Raw genomic sequence first — 21285 nt, 5'->3', positions numbered from 1 at the left:
GCATTGACTCTACAGTCTTACTGGCAAACTTGTAAACCAATACTAGCCTTGCTCATGCACCCACATGAACATATTCATGTTACACAAATACAGGACCAGGAACCCCCCAGCCCCCCAACACACATCAGCAGACACATACTAATGTCAGCAGAGATCCTGCCCTGTTTCTAGGAACTCATTAATCAGCTGACAAGAAAGTCACCCTTCGAGCTAATCCAAGTGAACTGCATTTTTTTATGTTCATCATCTTTAATGAAAGGGCCCTTTGCACATACTGAATTGCTGATGATGTAGAAAATTCTGTGTAAACTGTACCACTAACTACTGTAACACAAATCCATATAGACAACACAGTTCTCCAAAGTATAATTGGACATCAATCAATCAATACCCGAAACAATACTGATGATTTAAAAGGCAACTGTTAGACACAATACCATCCTAACCCCCCCCACCCAAAAAACACCACTAATTGTGAGCTCCAAAATGGTTAGAGGACAGTTTACAAACTTTCTCTTTTCCAGAAAAAAAAATGTTATCATTACCTTTTTAAGAAGTTTTGTTTGTTCATAGTTTTATGTTTTTAATTTTGCCCAATTAAATGTATTAATATAATTAAATTTCTATTCATGAAATTAAGATATTAGGAAGGTAATAGAATGAATTATTGTGTTTATTGAGTTCCTTGAGGGAACTAATTCCTTCCTTGAACATTTATTTCTCAGTCCCAGTTGGTGAAAGATTTTCAAGAATTGCGGAGGACATTAGAGGCCATGAACATGTTCAGTGCCAACCCGGTGTTCTTCCTCCTTCACTTCGCCCAGGTCTTCATTTTAGAAACCCTGGCTTGGCTAATGGTGTGGTATTTTGGCAGTGGCTGGCTTGTGACAATATTCATTTCCTTGCTTCTCACAATTTCCCAGGTAAGCATGTACTCAAAAACCAAGCAGTAGCTTTAGGGGAAGATTCAGAATTGTTTCCTTCTCCCTTTAGACTTGTGCTAGCTGCTGCCTGTCACTTCCTGGCAAGCTATAATCAGCGTCTGACACCAGCAAGTTACCACACCTTGCCAGACCCCAGCCTCTTGTCTGCAAATGGGGATAATAATTTTTATGGAAATATTCCTTACTAAACAAGTTATTGTGAAAACAGCACAGTGACTGGCACATGGAAAGTATTTAATCTATGACAGGTACTAGTCTTTGCCCAATTTTATCCATAACAGTTCAGTAACTGAAGTCATTTTTCAGCGACGTAACACTCACCTTTATCTTTTATTCATCTTCCAATCAACAGAAAGAGAGAGAGAGAGGCAAACCAAGAAAGAGACTCTTAACTATAAAGAATGAACTGATGGTTACCAGAGGAGAGGGGGTGGGTGGATGAAGGAATACGTGATGGGGATTAAGGAGGGCACTTGTCATGAGGAGCCCCAGAAGTTGTATGGAAATGTTGAATCACTATATTGTACACCTGAAACTAATATTACACTGCACATTAGCTAACTAGAATTTAAATAAAACTTTAAAAAAAGAAGTATGGATTCCACCATAAATGCCAATCAACTACGGGGGCATAGCAGAACATCTGATCAATCTTTGTTAAATGAAGTGTGAGTCTAAACACGGCTTTCTGTAGGCACAATGCTGTATTGTGGGTCTGAAAGAAAATGCTCCTGGTCCCTGCTCTTGGGAAAAGAGTCTTCCAGTGGGAGAGATTGATCAAACTGGTACACATACAGAATGACATTAATGCCAAGGAGAGGAACAAATGTGTGCTATTAAAGCAGAATGAGGCATTTAATTTTCATTGGAATAACTGCAGAAGGTTTTATGGAAAATTAACATCAAAGTTAATTCCAGAATTTATGTTAATTTTTTTGTAAAGTCAACTTGCTTTATTCCTTGAAAAGCAATTATTTTGGAAACTGGAAAAGAAACAAATGTTTGTGTAGTGATTAGCATAAGCCAAGCACTTTGTAGGTATTTAAGTTTCCCAACAGCCCATGAGTAAGATATTATTTATTATCCCTACTGATTAGATGAAGAGCTGAGGTTTGGAGCTACTGAGTAACTAACTTTCCAAGATCTGTGCAATACATACAGCTGAAGAATGGTTTAGAACCTATATCTGCCTGACTCCAAAGGCCATACTCTTTCTACTCCTCGCTGGAAGGTTTTGACAGTGGCAAGGAAAATGTTCTAAGCTGACAGAACCCATGCACAAAGGCACACAGGTGGGAAAGAACACAGTGTATAGGAAATAAAAAGTGAACTTGGCTTGGAACCAGATGAGATCTCCCACCCTTCTTCTCCAATGGGCTCCTGAATCTATGAGCAGGCTCATTTATTAATTTCCTCTTGGCTTCTCAACTTCTCTAACAACAATTTCATCTCTCCTAGGTTCAAAGTTCATATCTGCAGCATGACTTGGGACACCTTTCCATATTTACTAAGTCCAAGTGGAACCACCTGATGCAAATAATTATGATGAGTCATTTCAAGGTACAGGGTGTTCATGGAGCATGATGGGATTCTCAAAAAATTTCCTCAGACAATGATTACCAAGTTTGTTTGTGCAGCAGATTAGTAAAAAATGTTTGTACACAAATAGATTTGCAAATAAATGTAAACATACTAACAATGTAGATACTACATTGTTACATTACTAATATGTAATATAACATTATAATATATATACTAAAATTGGGATTTTAAATTTTTATAAAGAAAGCTTTATTTTTATTTAGGAAGTTCTAATAGTTTTCTGACCTTAAAAAACTCTTTGGCCTAATCCTTGGCATCCCATTAAGAAACCACCTCACAGGAGAAGGATTATGCCTTTATAAATAAACGAAGAGGTGCTCTGTGAAATCAGGAATGGGAATGTTCTTAGAAGTCTGAACATTTACTTCTGGGAAACCACAGGAATTCAGCAATCCTGATTAGTCTTGGAAGGATAGGACTATGAGGAAATAAAGGGAAGGATGCAGAATAGAAAACGTGAAGAGAAAGAAAAAGAGTGGGCAAGAAAGGTCAGATGGCACTGTTCAAGAGTCAAGCATTGCAAATCCCAGACTGCTGGAAAAAGCAGTGGTGATGATGGAAGTTGGTCTTGCCCTACCCCTGCCCAAATTCCAGGAGGCAGGTGCTTGGTCCTATGTGCCATGGCAGTGCAACACCTATCAGAGTGCCTGGCACATAGTAGGTCTTCAATAACATTTTATGAGTGGATGGATGGATGGATGGGTAGGTGGATGGGTGGATGAACCAAGGAAACAGTACAGGACTACCCAGAGTAGGTTCTAGTTCTGATTATGATGAGGGCCCCTGTTCGATCTTGACTGAGTCATATTCTACCTCTCACTGTTTTCTCATCTCTAATATTAGGAGTTAAACTGGATGTCTGTTTTTCTATGACATTATAGGATTTAGTGACTATGTTCTCTGGCCCAGATGGGGGGAAATGCTTCTGAGCCTTCCACTAAGCCAAATCATGCATTCAAGCCAGCTCATTTTAGGAAAAACTAATAAGCACTGACTCCGAGCTGACTTGTTTTGCCTTAACACACTGGTTTTATATTGAACTGAAAGATATTTAAAATCAGTCTTATCAACCCTCTTTCCAGCTGAGGAAACTAAGTTAAGTAGATTAAGTAACAGAGTTAGATCTGGATTCATATTAAAATGATGCCTGTTCCTCAAAATAATTAGAATGAATAACATATTGTCCTTTTATGTGATAAGTTTCATTTAACTGTAGGTACACAGTTCTGCCCTCTATGCACTCATGTTATACTGACAAAGTGTTGATATTTTCAGTCAGAAATGTTTATTACAGAATAAAAACAAAAGCAGTTTCTTATGTCTGGTAAGAATTAAGGTAATAGGCCCTCCCACTCTCCCTCCCATGTTTTGAGGAAAAGGAAGACTCATGTGCCCTGGAGGTAATTGACAGTTGACTTGGTGCCAGTATATGTAATATTTCAAGCGCCACCCTTGCTGGTGCTTTTTAAAAGTCACTGCTTTCCCACTGGTCCAAATTTGTACACAGCTTTCTCTATATATATAAATTATGTTGCCAGAAACACTTTTGCATTAGTTGAAATGAATAATAACCTTGATGACTCATGAAAGGAGTAAATAAATAGGAAATGCTCTAAAAGCAAATTGAGTATACTCTACCTTTTTGCAGATAAAACCAGTAATTTGTGAGCAAAGTGAGTGTAGGCTTCAACCATGTACAGCATAGAAAACTATCTGTAGGAAGGAAAGGTGGACAGGAGGGAGGTAAAAAAGAAAATTGTAATATAAGCAGCAAAAACATCACCATCTACATACATCACAATTTTAAACTTCAAAACTTGACTTACTATCAATTTACCTTTGCCCTGAGAGTTTTATGGAATATTCACTCACTAGCTATGTTAGTAATTGTGTATGTCTGGTCTTTGCAGTGTTTGCACAATATAAGAGTCCTTTTGAAAGCACACCATGGAATATCTGCACATATTTTGGGCTTCTATGCAATGCTCAAATCAAAATGGACTCCCTGTAGCACATTTTTCAACTCCCCCTCCCCAAGACCGAGCATATGCAGTTTGAAAACTATAAGAATCAAGTATTATACTAGGGACAAAGAGACTGTACATTTGATATTTAGACTTGCCTTGAAAATCTGGCCTATCCTCTTTCCATGACTACATCCTAAAATAATTTGGGGGGGAGGAGTTTCAAGCATGTTATTTCTTGTAATATTGTTCTCATCCATTTCACGGATGAGGAAATTGCCCAAGACCATGCATACCCACTAGCAAGGCTTTGAATTCAAGCCAAAAATGGCTTCAGGCCCGTTTGGATGTCTTATAATGTGCCAAGAAAGGACCTAACTTGGAAATGAGGAATGACCTAGGATGGTTCCTATATGGAATTTGGTGCAGGTGCAGCCTGTTTGCATGAAGCTGATAATCTTCACTTCCCAGTGGATGACTCTATTCCTTGCCCCCAGTGATTGTGGCTTCCAGACTGAGGGACAAAGGTAGAGCCAACTGCTTTAGATCACACCCATAATTACTCTGATCACTGTTCTAAGTTCCAAGACCTTGAGCTGTCAAGGTCTTCTCCCTGACTTATCATGAATCAAAATTTGTCTCTCCTATTATCAACTTCCACAGATAGTCATTGACTCCAAGAGTACAGTTAAAATCTTGGCTCTCGAAGGATTTCATTAACACAGTGAGTCACTGCATATAGCAATCCCTTGTTTATCTATTGCTCCCATAGGTTGTATATTTCATAAGTATGGGAACCCAATTTTCTCATGTCTAACTCTATAATCCAAATGCTTGGCTTGGTGTCTGATGCATGAGATGTACTTTAAAATAAATCATGAAAAGAGCAAGTTGCACAATTGTAAGAGTGACTGGGTGGTATGCAGTCTGATGTGAGAAGAGTAGAGTACAATGGAGGCCCCACCGAGGGAATAAAACTGATGAGTACATGTTCAGTTTGACATATCATGAGACATCCAAAAGGAAATGTTTGGAAAGTGATTTCCCTTTCAAGCATGAGATTCAGTGGAGAGATGTGCAATGGAGGAAGAGAGATTTCCCTATAAGGATGGTAGGAAGTGTTAGAGGTAAAAAGAAACTATCATTCTTGAGATATGAAATCAGGAGGGATTTGCTAAGAGAGGACTCTGCAGCAAGGACTATGGAAGGCAGTTCTGAACACCTGCAGACTTTCAAACATGCTCATCCCCCTCGACCATGGATGTAGTGTCCAGACCTGCATAGTCCCACAGAAATATAATGCAAGCCACATTAAAATGACATAAATCATTTTAAATTATGTAACAGTCACATTTTAAAAGATAACTTTATTACTATATATATTCAAAATATTATCATTTCTACATATAACCAATATAAAAATCATTAATATGATATGTTACTCTCCTTTATTCATCCTGAGTCTCAAAATCCAATATTACACATGTACTACTCATCTTGATTTGACTGGTCACACTTCAGGTGCTCAATAACCAGAATGTAGCTCATAGGTATCATATTGGACAGTGAAGATCTAAAACATGTTTAGGCCAGTTATTGAGAGATGCCAAATATGCAATAAAAAAACAAATACTGTTTATTCTTATGTAATAATTAATGTAATAGGGGAAAAGAGAGGAAATGTAATATTTCAACATGTCAACATTTTCCATACATCATTTCATGTCTCCCCAAACAACCCACAGAAGTGTCATCATATTATCCTTACCAAAGATACAATAGAGCCTCAAAGAAGGCAAAATTTACCCAAACCACAGAGCAGTATTTATACATCCAGGATATGAAACCACAATGATCTGCTTCCAAATCCTTCTTCTATTAAAACTTTCACACTATCATTGAGAGAGAGAAAATCACAAACAACCTCATCAGAGATTATTTGAGCTCAGAACCAATTAAATTATTTTTATTCTCATTTATTTTTATATGAGGTCATGGAAGCCTGAACATGAAATATTCTGAGCCAAGCCCCCTACAAGATTATTTCAGATCCATGATTCATTTAAATATTCATGAAAGCCGGATTCCTAGGACTATTTTTCCCCCAGAGCTAATTAGTTTTAGAGCTGAGTTTTTTATTTGTAAAATAGGAATATTCTCTGTCCTACTTATCTTCAGAATTTTTAAAATGAGGACTCTCCCCAAAAAATAAGGATGGAAAAACATTTCATTTCAACAGGTTTTTATGAATTTTCCTGAATTTGTGTTCCTGAATCCCATAATTATTTGTTTGTAGGTTTTGAAAGGCTCAGTCCAATGAGCTATTCTGTGACCCAGGAGTCAGGGAACAAGTTCAAGAAGCTCAGATATCTTACTTTGACTTTGGAGATGCATGCAAAAAACTGGTAGTGAAAGATATTTCAGGAGAGACATCTTGCAGCTAATGAAACCTCTCTTCTCCTCAGGGCCTATCAACAAAGTGGTGGAATTACCGACACTCCCAACATCACGTAAAAACAAACATCTACCCCAAAGATCCAGATATTGATATGGGCGCACTTTTCCTACTGGGAGAATTGCAACCTGTCAAGGTATGTTTAGAACTCCTGAGCACATAAGAAGTGTTCCCAGAAGTGATTCCTGGAAATATCTATAGTCTTGTCCCAGAAAGATGAAGATGGGGGTTCCCACTTCGAGCACCTTCTCAGAGTATGTCTCCTTTATGTCCAGGATATAGACATGAAATAACTGAATTTGAGGCTGTACAAAGGGAAGGATATGTGGATCACGTGATTGTCTGATCTTAAAGGACATACCGCCGACCTCTTACAGCAGGAAATATGATACCTCCTTTCACCCTGCTTGAGCAATCCTGGTGACAAACAGATCCCTGCCCAGTGGCCTGACATTACTGTTAAGTAGTGAAACCAGAAGACTAAAGTCAGCAATGACTCTCCAAAATTTAACAAGAATATGGAGACATTCTCTCAGAAAACATGTCAGCATATTCAATAAGCACTCAATCACAAATATCTGAATAACTAGTTATCTCAACTAATTCTAGCTCAGTGAGAAAAGGCTGTGCTGGTGTTTTTTTAGTTCATGTTCATTTGGTTCATTTGTACATGAACCACAGCCCAAATGCTTTGTATGATACTTAGAGATCTCACTTCTCATTTGGACTTGTTAAACAATAGAAAAAAAGAGGAACAAAGTCAACTTCAGAATTTGTCAGTTGTTGATTTTTTTTAGCCTCAACTCAAAATCATCATGTAAAGGACTATAACCAAAATTTTAAGGAGAAAATCTTACTTCAAAAAACGAAGTACAAGGATAACTACAGAAAAATGAAGTACTGGGGAAATGGTAGATCCTGAAAGTCAGATGCTTAGAAAAAGGCTGCTATTTCCTGAAACAATTTAGGAGTTTTATTAAAAATAAGAGTATAGCTCTGTCAGTTGCTGCCTGAACTTTGTGCTACATAAATCAAAAATTGTGCGACTTTTTGAAAATAAGTTTTCCCAGCTTCAGAAGACGAAACCTTCTTCTCCAGCTGAATTAGGAAACAATATCTTGACTAGATTTTTAAAAAAATCTCTGGCTGTGGTTACAAATCAGTTGCTTTTGACAATGGCCCCACAAATAAGTTGGACTTTTCTGATGTTTGTGGACTCCTATGCTCATCAACAAAAGTATGACAATGACACTTTGATTTCTTTAGTCATCCCCACAGAGCAAGAAGGATTTGTCTGACTGAATTTTATGAAGCAGGCTGCCCCTCCACAGAAGTACATTCTTAAGGCTATGTTCAATATACATGGCTACCTCTTCACAAATGATGAGGTTTATAGCTGCTTTGGGGACATGTCCTGAGGCCTTAGGGTTCTGTGTATTATGGTTTCAGAGTCACTGTCTGAGACATTGCTTGAAATTACTTAAACCAGAATATTCAGTTGTTTTACATTTAAAAAATGGTTCTAGTGAGTCCTGCACTTTTTATTCCATCTCACTTTATTGCCAATCTTCCTACCATTTTTTTCAAACATTCTATGTGCCAGGTCCTGTGCTCGTGTTCTGGAAGACTTAGAGCTCTCCTTTGGAATGATATTCAAAATCAGTCCTCCATCTAGGTGTGCTGGCTCCCAGAAATTTCCACCTGCTGTTTTTTCCATGTTTCCCACTACTTAAATATCTGGAGGTTTGAACGTAATTGCAAATAGCAATTTAACATCATCAGCATACTACAACTTTTTATCTATGACACTAAGAGAAGGAAAGGTCAACCCTGCTATCCAAATATGAAGAAAAGTCTATAAGCAGGAAAGGAAGTAACAACAAAATGGAGGAGAGCAGAAATCAAACATTGTCCCTAGTGTTGTGACCAAGTTCACATACAGTAAAAATATAGAGCAGAGGTAAATTTTCATTTTCATTCATTCAACTAAACAGTTACTGTATGTTTACTAGGTACTGGAGATATAATCATTACCTCTATGCCTCTCCTCAGGAAATTTGCTGTCCTTATGCACTGAGCACAAGCTAAATTAACTAAGGAGATTCCTAGAAAATTAATCAAATTCCCAGCATTAAAATTTTATGTAATATCATTACACCTTAGAAATAATTCATCACAGTGTGAGATCCACGATGAAAACACAAAGAAGGAAAGATGGGACAGATAAGAGGGGCCATGCCTATATCTTTTATCACATAACCATTTGATAAATATCTGTTGAATGAATGAATGGAGATGGGCTTCAAGTAGAATTCTAAACACCATAGTTAAAAGGACCGGAAAACTTATCAGATTTTTGATAACCACTCCACTCCATAGAAGGAAAAATGTTGTAAAATGGCTTCCATAGGATTTTTTTAAAAATCAAAACCCCCATAATCAAATGCAAAAATTACCCACACTTAATTAAACAAAAAGATGCTTCTAGTGCCTCAAGTATGACAGCCAATAAATTCTTACCATATGGCTCTTTCCATAGAGATTTTGAACACACACACAGCAGTGTTCTTGAGTATAACGACCACAAGTATTGTCTCTTATTTTAGTTTTATGCTCTTTCCTTTCAGTTTGGCAAGATGAAAATCAAATACATCAACTATGAAAAACAGCACCTGTATTTCTACATAGGTGAGTCTCCTTGGAGTCACTTTCCTTATCATCCCACATCCTTGAAGCACATGGCTATCAAGCTAGATGGCACATCAGCATTGAGGTCTCTCACGGAGAGACCAGCCCATGTTTTATTGTGACTTGAAAAAGTCATCATATCTTGTTTCAAACTTCCTGGGGGCAAAAGTCTGAAAAGGAAAACATGAGAAAGCAAATAGGTGTTTTAACTTTAATGTGCTTCTCCTGAGATGCTTCAGGAGGGATAGAAGTCAGGATGCCAATCAAAGGACCTTGCGTCTGAGACTATCATCATAGAAAAACTAAATGCCTATCAAGAAGAAAAGAATAGTAGTATTTGGATAGGGAGGAAAGAGAAATAGAAAAAGAATGCCAAAGCATTGACATTATGAAGCCAGAACTGTAGATGCTCAGGAGCAAAGATAGTCACTAAAACTGCCCAAGCAGCAAAACTTATGAATATCCTAGTACAGTCTAAATTTAACATGATAATTTTTTTTACGGAAAGCCAATGCTTGAACAATCAACTCTAAAGATGTTTTAAAACACAAAAGAAACCTTCCACTATTCAAAGTTTATTTTGTAAGATAAAGGGTTTTAAATTTCTAAACTGCTATCATTTATATCAAAGAACTTTCAAGAAGACTGCTATCATTTATATCAAAGAACTGTTAAGACCTAGAACTTTGTTCAGTTTCTAAGTGGAGAGTACAGTGGCATTTCTAGTCAATTTTTGAAGCTCAGTAATCCTGTAAATGTTTAAACTCCCCCTTTATAAACACAAGTCACTGGAAATCTTTCATGAAGGCTGCACCCAATATAAGTTAGCATCATATATATGTGCAAATATATATAAATAGATATGAATGTGGGTTCAAGCTTGAAAGGAAGTAAGGTAGCTACATAATTCTGATATTGATAAAAAATATCATAAGTGGGCACCTGGGTGACTCAGTTAAGCATCCAACTTCAGCTCAGGTCATGATCTCACAGTTTGTGAGTTTGAGCCTCACATTGGGCCCTGTAATAATAGATCAGAGCCTGATGTCTGCTTCAGATTCTGTGTCTCCCTCTCTCTCTCTGCCCTTCCCCTCTCTCTCGCTCTCTCTCTCAAAAATAAATAAACCTAAAAAATGATTTAAAAATATCATAAGCAAAAATGCTTTCCTCTTAACCAAAATCAAATTCATGACCGCTCACAAAACAAGTTTTCATTGGTAACTCAGTGAAGGGAAAGATGATACTGGCATCCAGTGGGTAGAAGCCAGTAGTTCTGTTAAACACCCTACAATGCACAAGACAACCCCTAACAACAAGAAATTAGCTGGCCCTGCACTTTCAACAATAGCCAAATTATGGAAAGAGCCTAAATGTGCATCAACTGATGAATGAATAAGGAATATGTGGTTTATATATACAATGGCATACTAGTGGGCAATGAGAAAGAATGAAATCATGCCATTTACAGCAATGTGGACGGAACTGGAGGGTATTACGCTAAGTGAAATAAGTCAGTCAGAGAAAGACAGATATCATATGTTTTAACTTATATGTGGATCTTGCAAAACTTAACAAAAGACTATGGGGGAAGGGAAGAGGGAAAAAATAGTTACAAACAGAAAGGGAGGGAGGAAAACCATAAGAGACTCTTAAATACAGAGAACTAACTGAGGGTTGATGGGGGGTGGGGGAAAAGGGAAAATGGGAGGAGGGCATTTGTTGGGATGAGCACTGGGTGTTGTATGTAAGCCAATTTGACATAAATTATATTTAAAAAAAAAAAGACCTTCCATTAAACTAAGTAAATAAATAATAAATTAAAACATTGAAAAATTTAAAAATTTTTAAAAGTTTAAAAAAAAAGAAATTAGTTGGTCCCATATGCCAACAGTTATGGAGTTGGGAAGCTGTTGCAGATTATCTGATTTGCTCAAATGTTGACCATTAGTAGCCATCTGTAACATGCCTGGCCAGAATGGCCTATTTTTGAGGTAAGGGGTCCAGTATCCACTGCTGCCCCTTCTATGGCTGGAATTCTGCAACCTTACTCTATGATAGCCCCCTCTCTTTTTCTGCATGACCAAAAGGAGAAACCAAATAGGTTGCCCCATTTTGAAAGGTAGCTGATCTTCAGCCTAACCAACAGCGTGTTTGTTCACTTGATAAAAGCTTTTGGATTTGCTTTTCGGAAATTTCTTCCCTGTCTGTAGTTCTGCAATATGCCCTTAGCTCAGGAGGAATGAGTGAATGGTGTGGATTCACTACATGATTCCCACTTCACAAAACTCTCTGCTCTTCAGAGCCGTTTCATTATGTCTTTTTCCTTCAAATGCCAATTTAACACCTCAAAACTGTAAGTCACATTCAAAGTGTCAAAGAGAAACAGAACTGGACATTTTAAATGTTTTATTTATTTTTGATACAGAGAGAGACAGAGCATGAGATGGGGAGGAGCAGAGAGGGGAGACACAGAACTGGAAGCAGGCTCCAGGCTCTGAGCTAGCTTTCAGCACAGAGCCTGATGCGGAGCTCGAACCCACGAACGTGATATCTGACCTGAGCAGAAATCGGAGGCCCAACGGACTGAGCCACCCAGGCGCCCCTGGACATTTTTTAAAGATGACAAGACAGATTTTATTCAGGCTTCCATAGTAAGAGAAAGGAACGTCAGTATAAACTCAGCTCAATTCTGCTAGACCAAAAGGTGGGAGACCTTTTAAACACTGGGTGTGCTACAGGAAATTTCCAAAAGACCTTGGTGGGAGGGAAAGTTGGTCAGTGTGAATAAGCCATCTGTATCTGCAGCTTGGTGTTTATGAAAGTTAGGTTCCCACCCCCCATACAGAGAGACTGGGAGACAGGGCCCTATCCTGGATGAGTATATTCAAAGGAATAACTCCCAGAAGCACTTGGATGGCTCAGTCGGTGAAGCGGCTGACTTCAGCTTAGGTCATGATCTCATGGCTCCTGAGTTCAAGCCCCACATCAGGCTCTGTGCTGACAGCTCAGAGCCTGGAGCCTGCTTCTGGTTCTGTGTCTCCCTCTCTCCCTGCCCCTTTCTTGCCCCCACTCTGTCCCTCTTTCTCTCAAAAAGAAATAAACATGAAAAAAAGTGAAGGAATAACTCCCAGGTCCTTGAGAAAGACATTTCTGGGTTGTAGAAGATTTGTCTCAAAGACAGAGAAATAATTTTACAATTGTAAATTTTCTAAGAAAAGGGAGATCTGAGGTCAATAGTCAGTTTTGGTTTGAACAAAAATAAATTCATTTTGCAATGTTGAACTTTCTCAGGCAGAACTGCAAGAAGGCTGAGATCTTCCCAGAGGAATGGCCTTAAGCTATTAAAAACTATGCTCATGTTCATTCAAGCATCTTAGTGTGGGGGGTGAACAAAATCTTTTGTGCTAAGAGTTTGCAGAGTTTGAGAGTCTGAAGGTCAAAATGAGACATAGTAGAGAAAGAAGGTACAACTAAAGTCTGGTCAAGGACAGAGCTGTCAAAACCCAGAAGGATTCCAACACACTCCTTTGTGCTCTAGGCAGTCTCCTTGGTCCTGGAGAAGACGCAGGTAAATAACCATCTGGTCAGGAATTGAGTATAGCCTTTGTGTTTCTGCCACCTTGACATATTATAACAGGGCCAGGGCCCAATCCCAAAGCTTGTGATGGACTGACAGATTCCATGGACCAGAAGCTCTCCTGGGTTGCCTCCATAAGAATGACTCAAATCTTCAAATCTTTCACTTCCTTAGTGTCCTTGAGAGAGCTTGAACCAAAACCTGGTTCAACCTCAGAGACTCAAAAAGCCCCGTGGAGTCCAGGATGTGGTTGTGAAACTCCACTTTGGCTCTCTTCTCCGGGGCAACATTCCAGGAGTGGCATGTTAAGGAAATAGACTCCTACATATTTGCATTGGCACATTCTACTCACTTAGTCTCCATCTTTTTTGTATTCTTTTTCAGTTGGGCTCCCCCTCCTCATGCCTATATATTTCAATCTGGAATCCATCTACGTGATGTTCTTCCAAAGTTATTGGATGGTGAGTAATTTGACTCATCCTCTGAAGCTAGATCTAGTAGAAAGGGGGATGTGAAAATGCGTGGCCCCTTCCAGATGTTGCTTCCTTGAATAATAAGGAATAAGATTTAGCCAGTTCTTGAAGGGGCCTTAGACCTGTGAAGAGGAAATGAATTTGTGTGCAGGGCATTTAACTGTCAATCACTTTTCTCTGCAGGACGTTGCCTGGGTCAGCAGCTTTTACATCCGCCATTTTATCACATTTGGCCCTTTCTATGGAATCTTTGGAACCATATTGCTCATATATTTCGTCAAGTAAGAAAGCAAGAGTATCCTTTTGTTCCTGTAACCTAGATGATCCTCTTACCTCTGTTATCTGAGATATTTTTTATTAGCAGAAGATTGGAATACCATACCCCATTCTGTAACTGAGATATTTCACAAAAATATTTTTCTAAACATTGAGGTAGTTGAGTAAGAATTTGGAAAAAAGAATTTATTTGCCCAATCTTGTTATTTTCTTCCCACATGCTTAACTCCAAGTTGCAGAATTTCATCTGACCCCAAATTCTTTAGAATTGTAATCTGACTGGATACCAAAATCCTTGCCAAAAATAATGGAGAGACAAGAATTTTTAATGTTATTTTATGGCTAGAGATATTCCCAAAACCAAAATGCCTTCAACTAAATAGCTCTTCTCAACTTCCCAATTTATTCCTCTCTTATTCTTTCACACTATAATTCTAAACCTTACATAATAACAAGGATACTGACTACTACTATACATCACACACTTTTACAAAGGATTAACCTGCATTATCTTACCGTATTTGATCACCTTATTTGATGTAATCCTTGCACCTCCTATGATGTAGGTAGGATCATCTTCATTAATCTCAGAGAGATTAAATCATTTATCAAAGTTACAGAGCAAGTAAGGGCCAATGGCCGTACCAAACCAGATCTTGAGGCAAGTTCTATCTGATGACAAAGGCTGTTAATCACTTTGCATATGCCCTAGGTATCTTTTGATCCTTGCTCCAATGCTGCAACAAACTTTGGGGTCACTGTTCCCATACATTAGGCTGCAAGATTGGTCATGTGACCAAAGGCCTGTAGTGTGTCATCTCTACTTATAAAGGGCCTCCAAAGAGGAAAACAAATTACCACCATTGTGTTGGAATCTGAATGGAATCTTTGATTCCCTTCCATTTCCTCCAGAGCTCAAACAGATCTGGCTGCAGTTGTGCAAGCCCAGTGTTGGGAACTGAAACACCCCAAGAAGTCATCACTTTCTCTTTTTATTCTCTGAAAGGCTTATTGAAAGTCCTTGGATAACACTTGTTACCCAGATGAGCCACATACCAATGAAAATGAGCAATGAGCAGAACTGGGACTGGGTCAGCACTCAGGTAAGGGAGAGTTCCTGGAAAAGATTCTTCAAACTATACTGATTTAGAGTGTGGCTTCTGCATATAATAATTTCTACCATGGAATACTTGCTAGGAGGCCAGCATCACCCACTGTTTTGCATATAACTACACAAAGGTGCTATGATTATTACCCCTTTACAGATGATAAAATTAAGGCATGAAGAAGCTGAGTAACTTGTATGACATCACACAGTTAATAAGTGGTAGAAATCAGGTTTTAAACCTAAGCAGTCTAATTTGCTCTAAAGGGTCAGACAGCTGACCATAAGATTCTTGGTTTCAGCTCAATTCACTATCTCACGGTTCATGAGATAGTGAATTGGACTGGATGTAAGGTTCTCTCTCTCCCTCTCTCTGCCCCTCCCATGCTGGCTCGCTCTCTCTTTCTCTCTGTCTCACTCCCCCTCAAAATTAACAAATAAACATTAAAAAAAACATGTTTAAAGAGCAGTAAACAATAGTCCAAGAGCCAAATCCAGCCCACTGCCAATTTTTGCAAATTAAAGTTTATTGGAAAACAGTCATGCTTGTATATTTACATATTATCTATGAATTGCTTTCATGCTTCAAAAGTAAAACTGAGAAACTATGAGAATCACTTTACAAGAAGTGTTTGCTGACCTGTCTCCTGCAGAGCAACAAACTCTCAAGTGAATCTGACCTAGAATTACAGAATGAATTTTACACCTAGAAGTCTCCTGAAATCACCCCATTTCTTTGTATAGATAGAAAGGCCCAGAGAGAAGATATTGTTATGCTCTCTGAACATGCTCTTAATGATTAATGGAGTTATGACCAGTATAGAATACCCCTGCCTCCTAAACCAATAGCCATGCCATGATTAACTGGAAAATGCAGTCATTATATACTTCTTCCTCCAAACTCAATCCCAAAATCAGTGGGCCTTCCCTTCAGGCAAACTTGTTGATCACAAAACCACCTTATGCTCTTGAGAGCCTCAAAGAGCTTTTTTCTATGTAAGTTATAGCTATTGATATTTACTATATTTGAAATTGAAACTGAGACTTTTTAAACATTTATTTATTAATTAACTTTAAAATAACAAGAATAAAACCAATACATGTTAAACATCAGACTGATGATGCCATTTCATATTTAGAAGTCTCTGGAGGAAAAACCCAATGTACAAGTCTGAGAGATTGGAAATTTAAAAAAGTAAATGCTATTTTAGAAGCATTCTGGAAATAGTTTTGACGTTGCATGTTCCCTGAAAGAATCTTAGAAAACCCTGAGGTGCTCCAAAATACACTTTGAGAAACATTGACATAAAACAACCACAAAAATAACATTCAAAACAGCAACAATGCCAAATGGAATTAAACCTTAGAAAGGCATTGAGTAAAATGACATTCATAAAGGTTCTTAATCTTGGAAGTCTGGAGAAGCCCATGAACTCCTTCTCAGGATAATAGTTTAAGTTTGTAAAGTAAAATTCATTAGACTGTAAAGGAAACTACTTAAATTGATAGGCACTTCTTTGCTCAGAACCCGAGGCTGGAACAACTGAATGCCTTACTTCCCATCTAGAAGTCCTTCAAGTGTACTCTATGCAAATGGTATTCTAACTGTTCCAATCTCTGCCAAAATTTCATAATCCCACTTTCCATCTGCCAGAGTCCTCATTCATGAGTTTACCCTTCTGTATCCAAGGGCTGATGGTGATTTAGCCCTCTCAAACCCCACACACTTCTTCATGTCTATTGCTTTCTATAAACTTCTTAGCAAAGTATCTTAGCCCCTTTCTAAATTATAACCTTCTTGAGACCTGGCAAGGAGTATCTTTTACATTCCTTTTAGTTTCTTACACAAAATAGGAACTTGTTGAACTATTGATTTGTTAAGGGAATAAATAAATATCTTTTTTTTTTTGAGAGAGAGAGAGAGAGAAAGAGAGGTCACAAGTAAAGGAGGGGCAGAGAGAGAGAGAGAGAGAGAGAGAGAGAGAGAATCCCAGGAGCAGAAGGAGAGAGAGAGGGAGAGAGAGAAAGAGAAGCAGGGCAAACCCAAGCAGAACTCATGCTCACCTGAAGTGAAGCTCAAGCTCACACACTGTGGATTCCAACGCATGAACTGTGAGATCACTACCTGAGCCAAAGTCAGATGCTTTATGACTGAGCCACCCATACACCTGGAGAATAAATAAACATCTTTGTTTGACACTTGGGCTCACTTACATCTAATGTAAGCTTTTTCTTTGCAGATCTTTACCACCTGTAATGTTGAACAGTCCCTTTTCAATGACTGGTTCACTGGGCACCTGAACTTCCAGATCGAGCACCAGTAAGTGATAGAAACAGTTCATGGGAAAAGGCAAAGGCTGTCACTTATAACGGCTCCCCCATACAATCTAGAGAAAGCCCTGAATTCAGGATTTTGGAAGGAAAAAATGAATCAGAATTCTCTCAATTCTATTAACATCAATGGTAAGGAAGGGAAGAAAGAAAGGAGATGTAACAATTGTGAGTAAATGGTGGAAATTCTTGAAAAAATACCAAAGACTTGGTTTCTAGATTCCTAAGGACTTAGGAATTGGTGTTTTCTTTTTACATGTGGTTTGTTGGCAAAACCTAAGAAAAATCATGATGCCTGTGTATCCAAGTTGTGTTGAAACATAATTAAGATTAAATTTGAATCCCATTCTGTATCTACATCTTTGGAGCTGAGGTTGAAAATAATCAACAATAAAGTCTAGTTCCTACTGCAATTTCCAAGTGATATCTGGAAATACTTTACCAGTAGGCAGTTAGATAGACATGCACCAAAGAAAGAGAAAATGATAGTACTTTGAAAGTCAATCTCTCCAGAATACCCAAGGAAGAGACTTTCCACATTCATTTTATCTAAGCCAAATCTATGATAAGCAGAGAAGGAAAAAGATCTTATACCTACTCATGGGATTTTCTCATCCTTTCTCTCATGTTAGTCCTTTAAAATCTTAGCAAAATAAGAAAAATTATTATTCACATTTTATCAGAGAAGTTCATCAGGCTGATTAGTGAAAGCCTTGAATAAAACCCATCTCTTTTCTTATTCTTATTCTAGAACTTTTCCACATATGCCTTGACAAAAATTTACTGAATATTCACCTATTCATTGTGCAGGAGAGAGATGTATATACAGAAAGAGACAGAGACAGAACTGGGGTGTGAGGGCACTTCTCTCCAGCTCTCTAGGTAATTCAAAATTGTAGAAAACCCCAAACTTTCATTTGACCTGGCCCCAAATAAATATATTTTATAGAGGTAAGTCTCTTAGGTCTTACCAAGCAATAGCCACCCACAGGGCATGCAGAGGGTTAAGAGATTAGATAAGAATGTTTTGGCAGGATGTTTTTGAGCTTCCTGGAGCAGAAGTATTGTACAATGTCTGCTAATAGAGTTTTATCTAGTAATAGGGGAACAAAAAACTCCTTCTTTTGATCTAAGTTGTATATCTCCTGTCTCTGTTTCGCTAGTCTGTTTCCCACAATGCCACGCCATAATTTTCACAAGGTGCAACCCTTGGTGAGGTCCTTGTGTGCCCAGCATGGACTGCAGTATGTGAAAAAGCCCCTGTTGGAAGCATTTGGAGATATTATCAGGTAATTACAGTCTTTCAGCTCACAGCTCTCACTTCCCTCTCACTGCTAGTCCCCAGACTACTCAGTGGCTTGTGAATCATTTACCCAACAGCTCTTTCTTAAGAGGCATCTGTATGCCCAGCATGAACACTAGACCCTGCAGGGAACATCAACAATGCAATGACAATAAAGAATTCTTACCATTTACCTACTGCCTTCTAGATACTTCTTAGTGAAAATGCCTTGCTACCCTACTAAATCTCAAGCTTCTTAAAACCAGGGCTGCATGTTATTTGTCTCTACATCCCCTACAGAACTTTGACATGCTTTAGAATTTATGTGCTGGGAGGGACTTTCAAATCATCTGGCCCAGAGTTGCAAAGTTAGATGCCTATAAGGTCCAGGGACACAAGTGTGTGACCAACCAAGAGCAGAGAAGCCTGAAGGAACTGAAAATCTATACTTATCTTGGTGCATTCACAGCCCTCTAGAGGACATTAACAGCACATGATCTGGGTTTGATAAGTTTCTCTTTCTTTTAGGATAAAAAACAAAAACAACAGTGTCTTAAATGATGCCAACAAGGCCAGGCCTGGCCTTATCTGACCTCCAACTTCAGACTCTCCACCACTCGCCTCTTCTTTTTCTGCCCTCCTGAGATGTTGCCTCTTTTCAGCTGCTACAGAACTCCCTGCCTCTTCCAATTTCCCATCCTTTGTCTCCTTGGTTTTCCCTAGAATGTTCCTCCAGTCCATCACCTCCCCTCATATCACCTTGTCGGTTTCCATCCCCTTTCCAAGGCTCATAAATGCCTTTTCCTCATTTTGGTCCTCCCTCAACCACAGGACTCAATCTGTCACCTGTTCTTGCAGCACCTGTTTCTCTTCAGTTTAACCTTTATCACAATCATGATTAAATAACATTGTGGGTTATAAATTATTTAATATATATCTCCCAAGAGAGAAAAATGGATGATGGGCATTGATGAGGGCACTTGCTGGGATGAGCACTGAGTGTCATATGTAAGCAATGAATCATGGAAATCTACCTCTAAAGCCAAGAGCACACTTTACAGACTGTATGTTAGTCAATCTGACAATAAATTATAAGATATATGTCTCCCAAACTAGACCAGGAACTCCATGTAGGTAGGACTTACATCTCTCCTACTCATTGCTGTATTCCCAGAGCTTAGAAAAACATCTTTCATATTATAAAATATGATGGTGGGTAGAAAATAGGATGAGTTGACATAGAGGCATATGCTTTATCTTAGAGAGACTCAGAGCTTTTTTTCAATGTTAGGGAAAAGGACAGTTAACGGTTTGGGGCACAACAAAGAATAAAATGAAAGAAAAACTCAACCTCTTCCTTAAAGAAAAGGTGAATTCATCTGCTAAAACTCAATGCAGTGTATTTGACTCCTTCCACTGGGCAACATAAAAAACATCTTTCAGATATTGCTGAAAATGAAAATATTGCCTTGAACCAAGAAAAAGAGCACATGTTCCACAGAGCAGCTCCTTTTACCTTAAAGTCTCACCTAGTGATGATTTTGTTTCTCTCTCCCACAGGGCCTTGAAGAAATCTGCAGCCCTCTGGATGGATGCTTACCACGAAACATGAAGCAGAGCGTCAACCTCGACACACATGTAGCTGCATCTCTGAGGGGGATTAGTAAATGTGCAAGAGAGATTTCCTGCTTACTTGCTGGTGCCACGGGCATACCTGGTGTGCCAAGAGTGTGAATTCCAAGGACACATGATAACCCCTTCTCTGAAGATTTCCTCTGCAGTTACATGGAAATACCAGATGATTAAGGTGCCAAAAGGGAAATGGAAGCCGAATTCTTTTATTCCTTCTATAGAATCTTGAAATTATTCCTACCAATAGACCTAATCAGATCATCTCCATCACTGGGGCATATACAGGGGAACAAGGAAAAATTTTACTAATGAAGCAAGTATAGGAAGAAGTGGGTCAAAGGAAGAGACCTCTGATGGACACTTGGGAAAACAGGACAATTGATCTTAGAAGAGAATAATGTATTTAAGAAATCTCTGCTTAAGTACAAATTTGTTCTTATTTCTTATATAAATATGTGAGTCTCCTTTTCTTTAAACCTTGAATATGATTAACATTAAAGTCTCCTTAAATGTTTCAACCTCTACTTCGGATTTTCATTATTATACCTGCATATGTGTAATTAGTAGGTCTTTGTATTTTGATTCCAAACTATAAAATCTCTTAAAGGAGCTCCCTTCATCCAGGCCCAATCTTCACTGATCAAGGAAGTCAAGGTTCTGTTTTTAACCTTTACTGGTCTTCTACTGAAGCCTAAACCACCCCTGAGTATAAGATTGATTTGCCTAATCCCTGCCAACCATAGCAGAACTACCATGCCTTATTGTTGAGTAACTCTGACGAAGGAAAGAGATTTGTTTTCTATAATATAGACCCCAAGCTGTGTCAAGACATTTCCCAACTTAATCTGAATTAATCATGTCTTAGGACAAGAGAGTTTCAATGCTAGAAAGATGTGTGGACATTCTCAACACCATACTGATGTCTGGCTTTTATGCTTTTGCTCATCTATTCATGG

The 21285-nt window shown here is 38.4% G+C and overlaps 1 protein-coding gene across 1 annotated transcript in view; it reads left to right on the top strand.

Annotated features, from left to right (window-relative positions):
• LOC115272233 (fatty acid desaturase 2-like protein FADS2P1) overlaps window positions 1–20383 on the top strand; it is a 30486-nt gene extending 10103 nt beyond the window's left edge. The window contains exons 3-12 of the mRNA XM_029915309.1: window positions 726–923; window positions 2403–2504; window positions 6976–7101; window positions 9593–9653; window positions 13615–13691; window positions 13887–13984; window positions 14986–15082; window positions 17325–17404; window positions 18579–18704; window positions 20258–20383. Coding sequence (XP_029771169.1) covers window positions 726–923; window positions 2403–2504; window positions 6976–7101; window positions 9593–9653; window positions 13615–13691; window positions 13887–13984; window positions 14986–15082; window positions 17325–17404; window positions 18579–18704; window positions 20258–20309 — 1017 coding nt within the window. The 3' untranslated portion in view covers window positions 20310–20383. The remainder of the gene's footprint in view (window positions 1–725; window positions 924–2402; window positions 2505–6975; window positions 7102–9592; window positions 9654–13614; window positions 13692–13886; window positions 13985–14985; window positions 15083–17324; window positions 17405–18578; window positions 18705–20257) is intronic.
• Window positions 20384–21285: the final 902 nt, after the last annotated feature.

The sequence above is a fragment of the Suricata suricatta genome, chromosome 11 (assembly GCF_006229205.1).
Source record: "Suricata suricatta isolate VVHF042 chromosome 11, meerkat_22Aug2017_6uvM2_HiC, whole genome shotgun sequence".
Lineage (NCBI taxonomy): Eukaryota > Metazoa > Chordata > Mammalia > Carnivora > Herpestidae > Suricata > Suricata suricatta.
This window is presented reverse-complemented; position numbering and strand designations above follow the sequence as displayed.